The sequence below is a fragment of the Miniopterus schreibersii genome (assembly GCF_964146895.1).
Source record: "Miniopterus schreibersii genome assembly, chromosome: 6".
Lineage (NCBI taxonomy): Eukaryota > Metazoa > Chordata > Mammalia > Chiroptera > Miniopteridae > Miniopterus > Miniopterus schreibersii.
The window spans coordinates 12,747,937-12,764,754 of record NC_138107.1 but is presented as its reverse complement, the minus strand read 5'-3'; the positions used below and the strand labels follow the sequence as shown (position 1 = coordinate 12,764,754).

At 43.6% G+C, this 16,818-nt stretch overlaps 1 protein-coding gene across 1 annotated transcript; it reads left to right on the top strand.

Moving 5' to 3' along the window:
• Window position 1: 1 nt before the first annotated feature.
• On the top strand, window positions 2-9,995 carry MED20 (mediator complex subunit 20). The gene is made up of 4 exons (XM_081141056.1): window positions 2-136; window positions 2,254-2,408; window positions 6,190-6,443; window positions 8,084-9,995. The coding sequence occupies exons 1-4, from the start codon at window positions 123-125 to the stop codon at window positions 8,297-8,299; spliced, it is 639 nt and encodes a 212-aa protein (XP_080997182.1). The 5' UTR covers window positions 2-122; the 3' UTR covers window positions 8,300-9,995.
• The last annotated feature ends 6,823 nt before the right edge of the window (window positions 9,996-16,818 follow it).

Genomic DNA, 16,818 nt, shown 5'->3' with positions numbered 1-16,818 from the left:
TGACGTAATTTCCGCAGCCCCTCCCTCCACCGACGCCTGCGTTAGGGGGCTTCACTTAATGCGCGCGGCCGGAGAAGTCGGCGTTTCACCTGTTTGGTCTGCGCTCCTCCTGGTCCGACATCATGGGAGTGACTTGGTAGGACTGCAGGGGGTTTTGTGGGGCGGCACTCCGAGCCTGGTGTGTACCCGGGAGGGGGGTCGGGACCAGGGTCTGCGGTCCCTCGGGAGCTTAGCACGATGTCCTCGAATTGTGTGGGTGAGGGGGACACCGTGAGGGCTGTGGAGTCTCCGGGCCTGGTTCCTCGGAGACGCGCCCCCTTCCTCCTGGGTTTTATCCCAGAAATTTATCAGTGATTGGGTACCTCCTTCTCATTTTCTTGGTACATCTTCCTGCCGGTGAGGCCAGGGGTGGAACTTTAGGGTCGGAAATAGGATGTGCGGACTCGAATCCTTCACCAAGCAAGGCTTGAGGGATTTGGGGGTAGGCAAGAAGGAGACAGTATGTTTTTTTTTTAGGTTTTCGCCTGCTCCTCCCTCCAGCTACTAAATGTAGTTAGACCAGCCTGTATCTAGTTCCAGTTTGGCTATGTTAAGATCTTGGGTCGGATGGGGGTGGGGGAGCTATTGCGAATTAGGAGATTGGGGTTGTAGGCACATCACTTACTCAGGACCTGTTTTCTACATGATTCGTCTAGTTTCTATGAGTTTTTTATCTCTAACATATTGTAAGGGTGGCAGAGGAAAGGTATGGGTTTAATGTTCTTGGAAGTATTAATTACAAAATACTAGATTTCAGGGCTTTTTAAAAAATATCTGTAAGTGTAAGCATTTCCAATCAGAGGACTGGAGGCCAGGCTATCTGAAGTCAGTGACTATAGGCTGCTCATGTAAGAGCCTGTGGAAACTCCTGGTAGCCCAGGTTCTTGCTGGTTTGCCAGTGATTGCACTTTTGTTTCCTGCATTTGACATCACGAGGCTCCTCTGATTCCTCTAGCGTAAGGGAGATGTGTGAGGGATGGGAATGGCAGGTTTGCAGCACAGAGGCTTGGAAGTCTGGAAGTCCCTGTTTTTTCAGTAGAGAGGCAAACAGAGGGAAAGGGCTCTCTGTCTGTTGGGACCCTTATCAACTTTTTCAGACTCCTAGGGCTTCTCACCCCAGTACCATCATTTTAGCAATGCTCTTATATTTCAAAATAAGGTACATCATCATCATTCCTTATCACTGCTTTTTCTGGTGGAGAGTAGTGACAAGTAGGACTCTACCTTTATAGCTTTGTTTGGCTGAATGATCCTAAAGTAATGCAGCACCTCTTAAAATTCAGTCACAAATAACTGTCTTTCTGATTTTTATATAGCTAAGTACCACCTTTACTATTATATATTAATATTTTACATATATATTAATATTTTATATATATATTAATATTTTCTTTTAAACCTATTTCTTTTCCTTAAAAATATTTTAACATCCCTAGGGAAGTAGTCTCCTATAGTACTTAAGGTCATGGACATGGAGCCAGTTTGCCTGACTTTGAATCTTGGCTACACCACACCAAGCTGTGTGACCTTGTGCAAGTTAGTCAACCCCTCTGTACTTCACTTTCCTCATTTGTAATAAGGAGGTAAATAATAGCACATCTAGGGCCATTGTGAGGATTCAAATAATTTATCTCAAGGCTTTTGAACACTGTCTGGCACATAGTTGGGGCTTGATAATTGTTAACTACTACTCTAAAGGGGAAGCCAGCTTTACTTACCATAAAAGGAAGTCTTGGAAATAACATTTTTTTGTTTCATTGTTTTGGTTACATTCTTGTTTAAAACATAAAATTGCCACATGTGGCTTGTGTTTACTGTACTGGACAGCACATGGTCAGAGCATTGGAGAGTTGGGAAAAACATACGCCAAATTGAGGCTTTCTCCTTAATATAATCGGAACTGAAATGACTGCAAAGGAAATCCTTACTCATTACACAACTCAGTATTATCAAGTGCTCAGCCTGTGTGCCACCTAAAATTTTCTGTTGAATGTTGGCACACATGCCACGCTTGGGAAATTCTGGTGTGATAGGAAGTTTACTGCACTGCTGTGAGAGAGTCCTGAGATCTGTGTTCTTAGGGACTGAGGGCCTCGGGGGGGTCACAGTAGGTCTCTAAGGTCCTGACGAGCTATGATTTTTGTGGGCAGTCGAGTGGCTTAGCCAGTGCATGTGTGTCTCTGGATACTGATGATGTGGTTCTCTCTCTTCCAGTGTGTCCCAGATGCCTGTGGCTGAGGGCAAGAGTGTCCAGCAGACCGTGGAGCTCCTTACGCGGAAATTGGAGCTGCTTGGGGCAGAGAAGCAAGGAACATTTTGTGTGGACTGTGAGACCTACCACACGGCTGCCTCTACTCTTGGCAGCCAAGGTTAGTGAGATGGGTCTGCAGGATGGCTGCAACCTGGCTTGCAGTTGGTAGACATTCATTTTCATTGAAATCTTTCTGCTTGCCTGGCCGGTGGGTCTCAGTGGTTGAGCATAGACCCATGAACCAAGAGGCCACTGGCCTATTCCCGGTCAGGACACATGCCCAGGTTTCAGGCTAAATCCCCAGTAGGGGGCATGCAGGAGGCAGCCATCAATGTTTCTAGTGTTTCTTTCTCTCTGTCCTCCCTTCTGTCTGTAAAAAATCAAAAATCAATAAAAGCATATTTTTTAAAAAAGAAATCTTTCTGCTCTTCTAAGGGTGATATTCTTGAACGTGTGGCAGATGTGTTTCTGAATTCATTAATTCTTGGTCCTTCATCTCTTAGACTGGGCCCATGTTTTAGTCTTTTTGCACCTGGGACTTTTAAAGCAGTGTTTCTCAGAGGGTTGGTTACTAACTTCATCAAAACCATCTGGGGTACTTGTTAAAGGTGCAGTTTCTTGGCTCTGCTTACCAACGGACTGGTGTTGCAGGCTTCATAATCTGCATTTTCACGAGCTCCCCAGATGTTCTTATGCCCTCTAAAGTTTGAGAAAGACTTCTTTAAGCTCAGAAGTCTTTGTATAGAATTCTAATAGAGCTTTAGAGTTTTTAGGACTTTCTCCAGAAAGGTTTTCTGTTTCCCACACCCAGACATTGGCCTTGGCTATCTCAGTAGCATAACCTTGACCAATGAATCAACTTTTGTTTTAACTGTGCTAAGAGGTGAAATGTCTATGGATGGTGGTGGTGGTGATGGTAAAAGAGGATCTTTGAATATGAGTTAGGGAACCTGTGTTCTGCAGTAACTTTACCTTGGATAGTTCCATAGCACAGTGATTAAGAGTCTAGATATGGAACCAGATAACTGAGTCCTGGCTCTGTCACATACTAACCTCAACATTATGTAAGTTCCACAACCGGTGACTGTTTCTATGCTGGTAATTTTCCTATTTTTCCATAGATCCATTCCCTGAACTTCCCCTGCAAAGGCATTAAGGAAGACTTGGGGACAGGAGAAAGGGGGGACCACAGTTTCTCTCTTTCTGCTTTGGGCAGTGTCCCTGGCTGTGTCTCCTTGGTTCTAGCTCCTGCTGGGCAGCCTTTGCTCCTGGCTCTAACGGCACATCCTCTCTTATTTCCTTCCCAGCTCAGGGATGGTAATGTCTTCTGTGCTGCTAATCTTTGTATGACCCCATTATTCCATTTGTTTCTTTAGTTCTTCTATCCCCTGATTTTGTTCCCTGTATGATATCCCCTCTAATGAAACTATCTGGTGAGGGCTCTGTTTCTGCACTCTTCCCAATACAGTTCTCTCATTTGTAAAGTTAAGTGTAGTACTTACCTCCTAGTGTTATTGTGCTAATTAAACAAGTTAATACATGCCAAGATTAGAACTGAGGTTGTCATGTAATAAAGCTTTAATGAGTGGTAGCTAAGAGCTGTACTGAGTTTCATCATCTGTACAATTACAGTTTTAACCATTGTTTTTCCTTCAGTAGGAAGCATGTAAGAATCAAAAGATATAATGGTTATGAAACCATTTGGAAAACAAAACACTTGTATGTATATAGATACACTACTTCTATGAAATCACCTGGTGGGCTCTCTTTTCCTCCTGATCAGACTTTTATTTTCAAGGAGCTGCAATCTAGTTGGGGAGGCAGCGTTCTTGGCAAGCAGTGGGGTGGAATGAAAAGAGCAATAAACTTGAGGTCAGAAGGCCTGGATTCAAGTTCCAGCTCTGCTGCTTGCTGGCTCTGTGCATTTAGATCGACAGTTCTCACACGGACCAGCGTCAGCATCACCTGGAGGACTTGTTAACACAGGTCGCTGGGCCTCTCTCCCAGACTTTCTGACTCAGTAGGTCTGAGTTGGGGCAGATAATTTGCATTTCTAACAAGCTCCCACATAGTGGTGGTGCTGCTGCTGCTGGTGGCCTGGGACCTATAAGCTTCTTTTTTCCTCATCTATAAAAGGGGGACAGTGACACTGGTTGTGCTTGTTTCACACATTTGTGCAGGTAAGAAAGTACTTTGTTGTGATTTTATTTTTTTATTTTTTTAAAGTTTTTGTGGTTTATTTTTTCATTTTTTTATTTTTTACTGATTTCAGAGAGAGGAAAGGAGAAGGAGAGAGAGATAGAAACATCAATGATGAGAGAGTCATTGATTGGCTGCCTCCTGCACGCCCCCTGCTGGGGATCAAGCCTGCAACCCGGGCATGTGCCCTGACCGGGAATTGAACCCTGATCGCCTGGATCCTAGGCCAGCGCTCAACCGCTGAGCCATGCTGGCCAGGCATGATTTTAAAAATAGTATTGTCTATAAACAACTGGGAGTGCCTTCTTCATTAAAAAAACACCTTAGTTGACTTTCAAAATATTTTCAAGACAGTAAGAATACCTGCAGACTCATGTGAATTAAGAATGTGATTGCACTGAGTTTGCACAAGAACAGGATGACAGATCAGCTTTGGATGTCTTTTTGAGGGTCAGAGTGTTTGAAGTAGATTTAGGGTGAGGTGAAAGGTATGGACTGGCAACAGGCACTCAGGAATGGTATGTGGGGAGGTTTGTGCAGAACCTGTTGTGTTCAGCAAGTGGCAGCAGAGTGGAGGCGTGAATACAGGTGACAGTGGCTCTGGCTCCAGCCCCTCAACCCCTTCTCCTCTCTTTTCCATTGCTACAGTGTCATCGCTGCTTAGAATATCTTCTTTCCTTCTCCATGTGGCTGAATCCTACCCTCTCTTTATATTCTAAAGGTCCTAAAGTTTTTCACCTTTCTCTAGTGAGATTGTCAGCTTCTTGAGGCCATGGACTACTTGTATGCTTCTTAAACCCTAAGACAGTGTTAGGAATAGCTTAAGTACTTAATAAATACTTGAGATTGTGGCAGTCTATCTGCTAACTCTTGTATGAGAGAGGAACCTTGCTTTCCATTTTTGCCTTCTTCCATTTTCCACTTAACCAAATACGTTTATTTACATGTATGTATATGTAGCTTCCCTGCCTTCTTGCAGAAAATCTATAGTAATCAATGAGAAAACTCATTTCTTAGAGACTGGAAGGTGTGAGCTGGGGCTTGAAACTAGATCTTTTGATTCCAGATGCTGAGTTCTTTCTGCTGTAAGTGCACTGCTAGCTTCTCAAGGCGGCTCATGTCTTAAAATTGTCCAACACTTCACCATTGCCTTTAGAATGAATGTAGACTTCTTGAGGCAGGGAAGACAAAACTTAGCCCATCTTGGTTCTGGCCTACCTTCCCAGCCTCATGCTCAGATATTCCCCTTTGCTGCGTCTCTGGAGCCATTTCTTATATTTCAAAGTGGAGGAGTGGGCAAAAGAGAGCAACTGCTTCATTTGGCATAAATGCTGTTACTTTTATTTCATTTTCCTTATTATGTAATACAGGATTATATGAAAGACTATATGTAAAGTCTGTGAGACTAATCATCATCATTAAGCGTCCATGTGTGAGCCCATCATTCAAGAATTCAACTGTTATCTACACTAGTGAAGTTCCCTGCGTGCCCCTCACCTTTTTCTGTACAGTGGGTGGCTTTTACCATGTCCTGCCTCATGTACTGTTCTTCAGAAAAGACTGTTGGTAAGGGGATCCCCCTACCCCGCTCCCTGCTGAGGTAATGCCGGATGGCCGTCTGGCCTTGTTCCTGCATTTGCCTCTATTCTGGTGTTTGCTGATGAAGGTTTTGGTGCTGAGTAGGATCTCTGTCCCTGCAGGTCAGACCGGGAAGCTAATGTATGTGATGCACAATTCAGAGTACCCTTTGAGCTGCTTCGCCCTCTTTGAGAATGGCCCTTGTCTTGTTGCCGACACCAACTTTGATGTGCTCATGGTGAAGCTCAAGGGCTTCTTCCAGAGTGCCAAGGCCAGCAAGATTGAGACCCGGGGCACCCGCTACCAGTATTGTGACTTCCTAGTGAAGGTGGGCACGGTCACAATGGGGCCCAGTGCCCGAGGCATCTCTGTGGAGGTAAGACCTTGGTGAAATAGGAGCAAGATGTGCTAAAGGGGCTGCTCAGCAAAGGGCCCTGCAGAGTTCCACATCCTCTGACTGCGAACCGGAGTTTATGCCTGCCTGATCCCTGTGTCCCCTCTTCCTGAACCTTTTACCCTTTCCTTAATCATTTGAGACTCTCTAGCCCAGACTGGAATTGGAAGCTGGGTACATAGCAGGTAGAAAGCTTAGGAAGGCTGGCTTGCTGGAGAAGGGAAGGGGGGATAGTCAAGGGAGGCAGGTGAATTACGTGGAGGGACCAGTCACCCTTCACAAGAAGGATTGGAGCAGACCAGGACAACTTTCGGTACAGTTAACTTTCAGGAGGTGGGTCCACACACCTCTCCTTAGAATGCTTTAAGATGGGTATCAAAAGTTACATAGCAAAGATGTGCCTTTCCTTTTGCCGTGTGTCCACTTCCTTTCATGGTGGAAAGGGGTACATGTGATGACTTCATCTTTGAGGGATATATTGAAAATGACGGAATGTGACAAGTAGCTGGCTTTGGTACTAGTGATAGTATACAATCTACCATGTGCCCAGCACTGTGTGAGATAAAAAAATATATATATATATGGAAGCTATGGCGCCTGCCTCTTGCAAATTTTTGATTTAGTAAGAGAGCAGGGCTGAAACACAAACTGTTTCTGAAGTTAGTCTATGAGAAATGCCATGAAAGAGGCACAGCTTGCTCTGGACTTCAGGCCAGTGAGAGCACTGCTGACTTGGGGATTCCTGAGCCTCCTACAGGACCAGCACTTAAGGAGGGACTTCAGATATGGAAACATGGGGATATCTAAGTCCTAAAAGGTAGCCCCAGGGGAGAAAAGGGCATTAGTAGATTACTGCTCTGAAACTCCAGGGTACTCGAGGGCCAAGATTTCCTGACCCTTTTCAACTTGTGACACACCTTGCATTTGCTGAGAACCCACTGTTTACCCTCCACATTTCCAACTTTAGTACAAACATACCCCAGCTGTTTCTGTGCTGTTTCTCCCTCTGGTTGTTACCAGTGATTTGCCTCTGCTATCTCTCCAGTGACCGATTGAGAGAGAGGACTGAGAAAGCCAAAGATACGTATCCTCTGGCCCTTGCTACCTTGGTCAGGAAATTATTTCTTAGGGTTGGAGCCCAGGGAATAATGTTTAGTCTTGAAGACGTATGAGTATATGTGTCCGCTTTGTTCTCTACTGATCCCCCAACACACACACACACACACACACACACACACACACACACACTCACACTCACTCTCATTCTTTCTCTCTTCATTTTCTCAGAATTTCCCTGAGCTCTCCTTGGATCTTCCCAGCATAGTAGGGATTATACAGTTCTGAAATAATCCAGAGGTGCCCAGATCTACCCTCAGGTCTTGCGGGCAGGGCTGGGCATTGATAACTCCAATGAGAATGTCAAAGATGCCTAGAGAGAATAATGGTGGTGTGTCAAATCCCTGGTGTTTGGGTTGAATATTTCTTGTGCAGCAACACTGTGCTAGAAGGTGTGTGTCTTTGGCTCAGGGCTGGGGAAGATGGTAGCAGGGGTAAGAGGTACAAGGGAAACAAGCCCTCATCCTTGCCTGCACTCACCCCATTCTCTGTTCCTTTGGTCTCAGGTGGAGTATGGCCCCTGTGTGGTAGCTAGTGACTGCTGGAGCCTACTGCTTGAATTCCTACAGAGTTTTCTAGGCAGCCACACACCAGGGGCTCCCACAGGGTTTGGCAGCAGACACGACACAGTCTACGGCCCAGCAGATACCATGGTCCAATACATGGAACTCTTCAACAAGATTCGCAAGCAGCAGCAGGTGCCTGTGGCTGGGATTCGCTAGTGACTGGCAGCTGTCTGGCTGAGCTGTGTCACCAGGGGACTCCACAGGAGGAGCAGGTGCTGCAGCCTCAGGCCCCTGTGCCCCAGAAACCCAGGGCAGACATGGAGATTGCTCTCCCTCTCCAGTTCCCAGCTGTGGCTTTTGTCCTGGGGCTCTGGAGCCCCCTCCCCTGACCCTCACACACAGTCCCCTGACAGCTGTTTCATCCCATGCCTTACTGGACTTGGCTTGTCCTCAAGGACGGTATTATGAAGAGTGGAGAAGTTTGGAGCTCTCCTGCTGTAGGGGAAAAGGTAGGACAGGGGTGTCCCTGCCTGGTGTCAGTGGGGAAAGTAGTCTGTATCTCCAGCTTTTGTGGATATGGCCTAGGCCACAGTGGACAGGCTGCATTTGTGTTGGGGTGTGCTGTAACAGGCCTCTCCCTCTACTCCAAGGATGTGCCTACGCCTCTCCTGGAGGAGGAGGAAGCCAGCTGGTTTTATGGGTGTCATTTTCGTACCTGTTTGCTCATGTGAATTGTGAGTTGACTTTTGCCTGAGTCCTTTGAAGCCTGTCTCCCTCTAACTACTTTCCATTCTGTTGTGAATTATGTTAAGACACAGGCTAAGCCAATATGACAAAGAGAACCTAGTAGAAGTTTAATTTTCTCTTTTCTAATAGTACAGAGATAGTCAGATGGTCCTGGGCAGGTTTAACTCTACCAGGTCATCAGGAATTTGGTTTCTTTTTATCTTGGTGTTCAGCCACCCCTAGCTTGTCCTTGCCTGCAAGGTCAAAGCAGACGCATTAGCTCCATGTCCACATTCCACTGGGGAAAGAGAGAAAGCAGTTTCTTTTTTAAAGGGTATGACCCAGGGTTACTCAAACCACGATGGCCACTCTTTGTTGAAAGGGACACTGGGACATAATTGCCTCTTATGTGGGTAGTCATGTGCCTAGTCAAAACTCGGGCAGTTCTTTGACTAGAAGGTGAAGGAGAACATGGATGTGGGGGTCCAATTAGTGGCCTCTGCCACATGGAGCTCGGTGGGTGAGCCCAGGAATGCTCTTGGCTGTTATTTTGCAGTTAGTACCCCCTGTAACTAAGCCTTTATGAACTGGATTGGGATAGGGCTGATGCCAGAGCCCCTTTTGGTTTAGCTGGATGAGTCACACTAGGAAGTGAGTTCCAAACCCCTTGCCTAAGTCTCAGCATCTAGGCCTCTCCAGCTTACATGCACCCAGAGCTTAGTGTCAGAACAGTTGCACTATGCTTCATGGTTTCCTGAGCTCTTTCTCGTCTCATTTGAGCCTCCAAACTGCTCATTTGACCGACATTGCCTGCCCACCCCCTCCGGCTGCAAAAATGTTCAGTCAGGCTAACATTGAGATACACAGTTGGGGATGGTCTTAGTAAACATGCTCATGTACATACTGGCATGCTGTCATGTACATACAAGGATACTGTCCCTCATTGAAGGTGCCTAAGGAGAAATTGTTTTCAGACGTAAGGGCTCTGCAGCAAGAGTCAGATAGTGGTCATGTTTTCCTTTTAGCTTTGGCTGGCAGGAAGCTCAATTCAACTTTATAATGGTAGGACCTGTCCTCTGTATTTTTTTGTTCTCATTTCCCCCTGGTTTTCTTGTTTATTTGTGTTGTATTGAAATTAAGGTGTGTTTTAGATATCATTTACATACAATAAAATGCATAGACCTTATGTTTTTGGCCTTCTGATTTATATTTGCTCTTATCCAGGTTAATTTCTATGTATTTTTCTGTAGGCTGCCTCTAGTCTTTCATGAAATGAGGCTGCATTTTGAACATAATGTGTTCCTGATAATATATGGAACTTGAGTGTGGTAAATTTGACTCTAGACTTATGTATTAGAAGGAGGGATTCTGTTCCCCAAAACCTAAAAAGTAATATAAACTCCCTAACTATACTTTGCCTTTTAGACATAGTCTTGGCTCCTACACATCCAGCGTTCTTCACTTTTGTTCTTTTTCCTATTTTTGCATACATTTGACCAGCTTCAAGTCCAGTGAACCCCAGATCAAGTTTTAAGAACTGCCACTTTAGGTACTTTTGTCCATGTTCATCCTTTGTGTCAATTAAAGAAATTTACCACTAAAAAAAAAAAAAAAAAGCTGGTAATACATTTTAACTAGTATACCTCCACTTGCAAAATTACCAAAACCCAACTAGTAACTAGTGGCAAGAGCCCAACTGTCATCCAGCTTTTGCGTGCAAGTCTGAAAGGGGCTTTAAGAGTAATCTAGGATTGTCAGTGTATGAATTTTTATAAATTCAGGTTGATTGAAAGTTGAGGAGCAAATGTATAAATTTAAGGATAAAGGACATGGTTATCTTCATTTTATAAATGAAAAAACTTAAACTTGGCTGCTAAATGGAGATGCCATATTTTTGAGGTTCAAATCTCATGTTCTTCTTTCTACACTAGACTATCTCCTACCCAACTTCCTTTGCTTCCAAATGCATTACCCCTTTACCCATCTGTAGCTACCTCCAAAAGAGCAGAAAACAGAAATTTCTAGGACCCTGCTAACAAGTCACCTTAGTGGGTACCTTTGCCAGAGCAACCTAGAAATCTGCCAACCTTGACTCTCAGAGCCAGGCAGGGCAGCTGTGGGGCTCATCTAGTTCCCTTTCACTGTAAGATGGGGAAGCAGTGACTCCCAGAGAGGCCATGCCTAGAGATGAGGCTGGAATCAGGACCAAACTTCACACCCAGGTCTTCCAGCTGCCAGCATGTGTCAAAGTGTGACACCTGGACCTCTGTGTGATGCCAGGTGATTTCAAATAGAATGTGGAGAACATTGTTACATTAGCACTTATGTCTTATTCCAATGTATATTAGAGAAAAATATAACTAGCTCTTTATCCTTAGGATGAGGGTAAGGCTTTGAAAAAGAGCTATTAAGTTGTAGTACAGATGAGACCTGCAAATGGCAAAATCTGTGGAGGCTGAAGGCAAATGCTGGAACTTGAGGAAACACTTTGTCTCCATTGATGGTTCCTGCTCTGTCTCTTCTGTGCTGGTCTGATTCACTGTACCCTGTTCCTGTGCTGCCTCTTGCCTGCTTTCCTCATGTCTTGAGTACCAAGTAGTCACATTTCCCTGACCTTTATTGGTGTCACTGATCCCCTGAAGGAAATACCTAGAAGCTGACCACTTCTCCCCACCAATGGGTCTCCCCCAGCCCAGTGTGTCCAGTATTTATTTTTGAGGCTTCAGGATGAGGTAATGAAATTTTATCTCCAAATCCTGTCAGGTAAGAGGAGCAGTTAGAAATTCCCACTTAAGCATGTCTTCCAGATTGTGAAATTAAGGTTCTTAAAGTACAATATAGGAAGGACTATAGACTGTTCTGTGCACATTCACAGAAGCTCCAGAGCTATGCAGGACTGATGTATATATATGGCCTTTCTGTCTCCAAGCCCATACTTGAAACTCCCAGTACTGCCTTTTCCTCGCCACAGCTTCTCTCCCCCTATCTGCTGCTATCTGGGCGCCGTGGGCTGTAGTTACAGTCGCCATGTGGAGTGGCTGATACCAGTTGTATTACAAGTTGGGTCCTCTCCTGGGGGTTGGTGTCTTTGGCCTTTGAGCAATCACTTGCTGGGGGTGGACTTTCCCCAAGGAGTTTCTGTCATTGTGTAGAGCATTCCAGATTCAGTCTCTTGGGTTAGAAGGGACCCTTTAGGTCAGCTAGTTTGACCATCAGGACTCATATCTTTACACCATCCTTCCCAGAGGTCATGCAGCCTTGACTTGGCCTCATCTAGGGAAATCTCTTCCCTCTGTATTTCATCACTTAACTCTTGAGACAAAAATCCAAACAAAACATACCTGCCCTTTCCCCCCCAGATTGTGGAGACTTGATTGTTCTTAATGAGGGGTTTGTTGTTAGTTGGTGCTGGAATATGCATGAACTATGACCCTAAAGTAGGGGTTCTAACATTGCTACAGGTCATCAACCTCCAAGGGGAGCCACAAGAGACCTAAGATGCCTTGAAACGAGACACAATTTTGAGTATGTGTTCAGTTTTTTGGGAATAGGATTTATAGGGTTCATTATAGTATCTCCAGAGATCCTTGATCCAGAAAATGAGTCTGAAGGGAAACAGCAGGAAGACAGAAATAAAGCAGGGGTGAGATATGTCCCTTATCGTGAGCAAGACCTGTGCCACCTTTTGGACACCTTATCTGGGGTGCTCTCCAGGCAATTTCCTCCTTCAGGCTTTTTGTTCATTTTCTGGGAAGCTGGGCTGCTTTCCTGCTCTTATCTTTTCTGTAGGTTCCCCCTTCTCTTGTCTCTTCATACACATACACAGAACCTTGTAGAAATGAGTGGGAGTAAATATGTATGAAGCAATCTTTACAGCTTTCTTTGTGGCCCCAGGTGTTCCTCTTCCATTATGACACACTTGATGGGATTGGAAAATTATTCTGTTATGATGGAATTTGGCATAATGAGTATATTTTCATAAGGAGGTGATTGATGAGGCAGAGAAATAGTTCCTAGTCTCTGTGATGAAATAGCAAGTTAAAAAAAAATTCTTGGAACTATTAGGGCAAAGATTCCTAACTCTTTTATTCTGTTTTATTTCCTAACACATTTCTGCCCCATCAGATGGCATAGGCCTGTTTTTAAGGTTAGAAATCTTTTGTCGTGTAGAAAAGACAAGGCTAGGGATTTGAGGTGACAGTTGTTCTGAGGCAGCCTATTAACAGTAAGAGACCATGTGTTAGGAGACAGATGGCTGGTTGCTAGCCATAGTACTGTCTCTGTTTGCCCAGGAACTTCAATCAAGTTAGCCTTTCTGGGTCTCATCTGTAAAGTGGGAATGATGATGCTGGCTTTCCCTATTTCATCGGCTCCTTGAGAGGCTCAAAGGGGAATAGATGTGAAGAGTGCTTTGTAGGTAAGGAGATGCTGTCTCTGTTCGGCTCTTGCATTTTTGCAAGAATGGTGCTGAAGGTATTGGCGTTTGGTTAGGATGTTTAAGATGGGCGGCTGTGAGGTCATTACTGTTTAGTGTCAGGTTAAAATTCTCCAGTGCAAAGAGTGTTGTAATAGAGAACAGTGTAGAGAGGCTTCAGAGAACGTATTGTATAGGTTTTTTGGGGTTTTTAACCAGATCAGTGAACACAGTTGTATGGACCATCTCTTAAGCATGGAAATACGTTTTTAATACTTATTCATAGTGATGAAATTAGCCTAAAAGAAAAGGGGTGGGCTTTAAAAAAAAAAGTGGGATAGAAGCGACTATATCTTCTAAGTGGAGCACACCCATTCCTGTTTCCCCTCAACTCCCAAGCCTTTATTGTGGCTGTCTCCAAATGTTTTTGTGTGTGTGTGTTTTTAATGACGTGTATCACGATTGCGCTCGTAAGCAGTTGTGTCTTTTAAAGAAAGTTCAGTGTTCCTAATTCTATTTTCCATTTACGATAAAACCTTTCGGCCTGGCCAGGCATCGCTCAGCGGTTGAGCATCGACCTAGGATCCAGGCAGTTGGGGTTCAATTCCCAGTCAGGGCACATGCCCGGGTTGCACGATCAATCCCCAGTTGGAGGCGTGCAGGAGGCAGCCGATCAATGACTCTCTCATCATTGATGTTTCTATCTCTCTATCCCTCTCCTTTCCTCTCTCTGAAATCAATAAAGATATATTTTTTTAAAAAAACACCTTTTGTTAACTATCCTGCATAGTTGTTTCATATTTGAATTATCGAAAAGTCTTTTTATTCTTTCTGCTTTCATCTAACACACAATTCCCAAACATTTTGGTCACAGGACTTCTAGGTGCTCTTAAAAATTACCAAATACCCCAAAGAGCTTTTGTTTATGTAAGTTGTATTTATTGATGTTTACCTTCATAAAAATTTATATTGGAAAAAATGAAAATACAGTGGTACCTCGGTTTTCGAATGTAGTCTGTTCTAGAAACCCGTTCGGGAAACCCGTTCGAGTTGTGAAACGTTGGAAAACCAAGGGATCCACAGCCGACAGCTGGGCCTCAGGATCTTGCCCTCAGCAGAAGCCGTGTGGCATGTTCAACTTCCGAGGCATGTTCGAAAACTGAAGCATTTACTCCCGGGTTTACGGTGTTCCTAAACCAAAATGTTCAACGGAGACATTCGAAAACCGAGGTGCCACTGTATTTAATTCATTTAAAGGTAACACTAAACCTATTACATGTTAACATGAATAAAATATTTAATGAAAAGTTAACTATTCAAAAAAATTTAGTGAGAAGAGTGGCCTTGTTTTATATTTTTGCAACTCTCTTGAATGTCTGGCATAATAGAGGAGAGCGAACTCTCGTATCTATTTCTGCATTCAATCTGTTGTTTTGGTTGAAGAATATGAAAAAAGTCCAACCTCACATAGATGTGTAGTTGGAAAGAGGGAGGAGTATATTCATAATTTTTTTAGTCCTGGTTGGTGTGGTTCAGTGGTTAGAGTGTTGACCAGAGGGTTCAATTCCCAGTCAGGGGCACGTACGTGGGTTGTGGGTTCACTCCTGCCCCTGGTGGGAGCACATGTGGGAGGCAACCAGTCAGTGTGTCTCTCTCACATCAATAGTTTTCTCTCTCTCACTCTTCCACTCTCTGTAAAGCAATGGAAAACATATCCTCAGGTGAAGATTAAAAATATATATATATTTTTTTTTTTTAAAAAAAGGAAAAGCAGTGTGGGGGAGAAAAGTATCCTCTGGTGAGGATTAACAACAAAAAAATCTTTTCAGATAATTGTGGATATTCTTCGCTACATCACAATTCCGCTAAAGGCTAGTTGCAGTGTGGAATCTCAGGCTCAATCCGTGAACCTTTTATACTATATTACATTAACATTCATTGGTTTATTTTGCATTTTGAAGGGATCTTTTACTGAGGTGTGATTGGTGCATTGATCATTTGGAAAATACTACAGATCTTTTAAATGTTGACGTACATTTCATTATACAATATCAAAAAATTGTATTTGTTAATATCACCACCAGTCTCATCAGAAAAGTCTTGGGAAGCTGTTAAGCTCGCAGGAGTGAATGCAAGTGTTCAAAAAATTCTAAGTTTTGTTTAAGACTTTGAGCTTGATCATTGCTAACAAATGCTTGTCAGGCTCACTTTGTTTATTTTTGAGAAAACATCTGTCAGAGACCTAAGGCTGAATTACTTAAATTTATCTGTTTGCTGTTCTTTCAAGTAAAAGTGGTATTCCATGAAGAGAGTTGCTAATTCAGCTCAAAATTCAGAGAAATTGCCCATGTGCTTTTACTCAAGAAAAACATTGTACATAGGTAAGGAACAGAAGTGCTTCATGCATACATCCATAGAATAGTGTTCTTGAAAAGATGTGTACCTAAATAAAACAAATGATTTTTAGTGCTTCATCAAGGACTTCCTTAAGTAGAACAGGTATTTTTTTCCTGTGAATGGGTGGCAGTGAAGACTAAATACCTTGACTGCTATGCTAGTACAATTTAGTGTCATTGCTTTGATTTGTGCTAAGGCAGTAACAATTTTACCTGTCATTACTTCTCTATCATCAGTGCAAATGTCATCACAGTGACAAGGGCAAATGATATCTTAATATTATGAAAATAATATTAAGGGATCCCAAGGGCTCCACAGGCCACACTTGGAGAACCACCCGTCTAATACATGCTCACAACACTGAGAATCTTTCCCCAGTGGACTGCTATTCTGAGAGCACCCTTTCCTTCAGAAGTCTTAAGTATCTCCAAAATCCTTCACTCAACAAAAGCACCTGTTATGTCAGGCTCTTTGTTAGGGAAATAGCATTGAGTAAGAAACAATCTTTATTCTCCAAGAATTTTCTTGGGTGGTTTGGGGACCATGGGGAGAAAATAGGTAATTAAGGAATTATAGTGTAAGATAATTCCTTAAAGAGAATAATGTTAAAGGTGATAGCCAATAAAATGAATGCTGAATTTTAGATCTCACTGTGAACTCTTGATCCACATGACAGGTCTATCACCAGGTCCTCTCCTTCCATCAAACCTCTTTAAAATGTCCAAGTTAATTAACCTTTAGAAATGTTTTCACCCATAATTGTGCTTGGCTCCAGGCAGTGTGTAGTTTTGCGCTTATACATGCATGTGGTGTTTCCCCCTTCTTATTTTATTGTTCTTTGGCTTTTGTGCTTCTCTGTTTCATAATTACAAGTGTGTAGCCTTGTGCCAGTGTAGCTGATAACGCATGTTTCTTTCCTTGTCCTTATATTTAGATGTAAGCGTTTACCTGCTTTAGCCATGTGTTGGGTGATGTAACAGTGTTGGTCTTATTTGGGGGACCGTCACCCCTCAAGTTATGTCAGGACAATACACCCAAGAGGCTGCTCAGGAAGGAAAACTTCTGAGACAGAGAAGGCTTGTAGAAATAGCCGCCGTTCTGTTTCCCTGTGGTCTCCGTCCCCACGATCTGCCCCGCGTCTTCAGTTCACGGAGTCAGACTTCCTTGGTGGGATTTCCATGAAACAGCTGAATCCCGC

What these genes read in the sequence shown, in the direction of transcription:
- MED20 (XM_081141056.1), top strand. An exon ending in CTCTACTCTTGGCAGCCAAG is followed by an intron (nt 2,409 to 6,189) that starts GTTAGTGAGATG and finishes CTGTCCCTGCAG; the next exon opens with GTCAGACCGGGAAGCTAATG. An exon ending in CCCGAGGCATCTCTGTGGAG is followed by an intron (nt 6,444 to 8,083) that starts GTAAGACCTTGG and finishes CTTTGGTCTCAG; the next exon opens with GTGGAGTATGGCCCCTGTGT.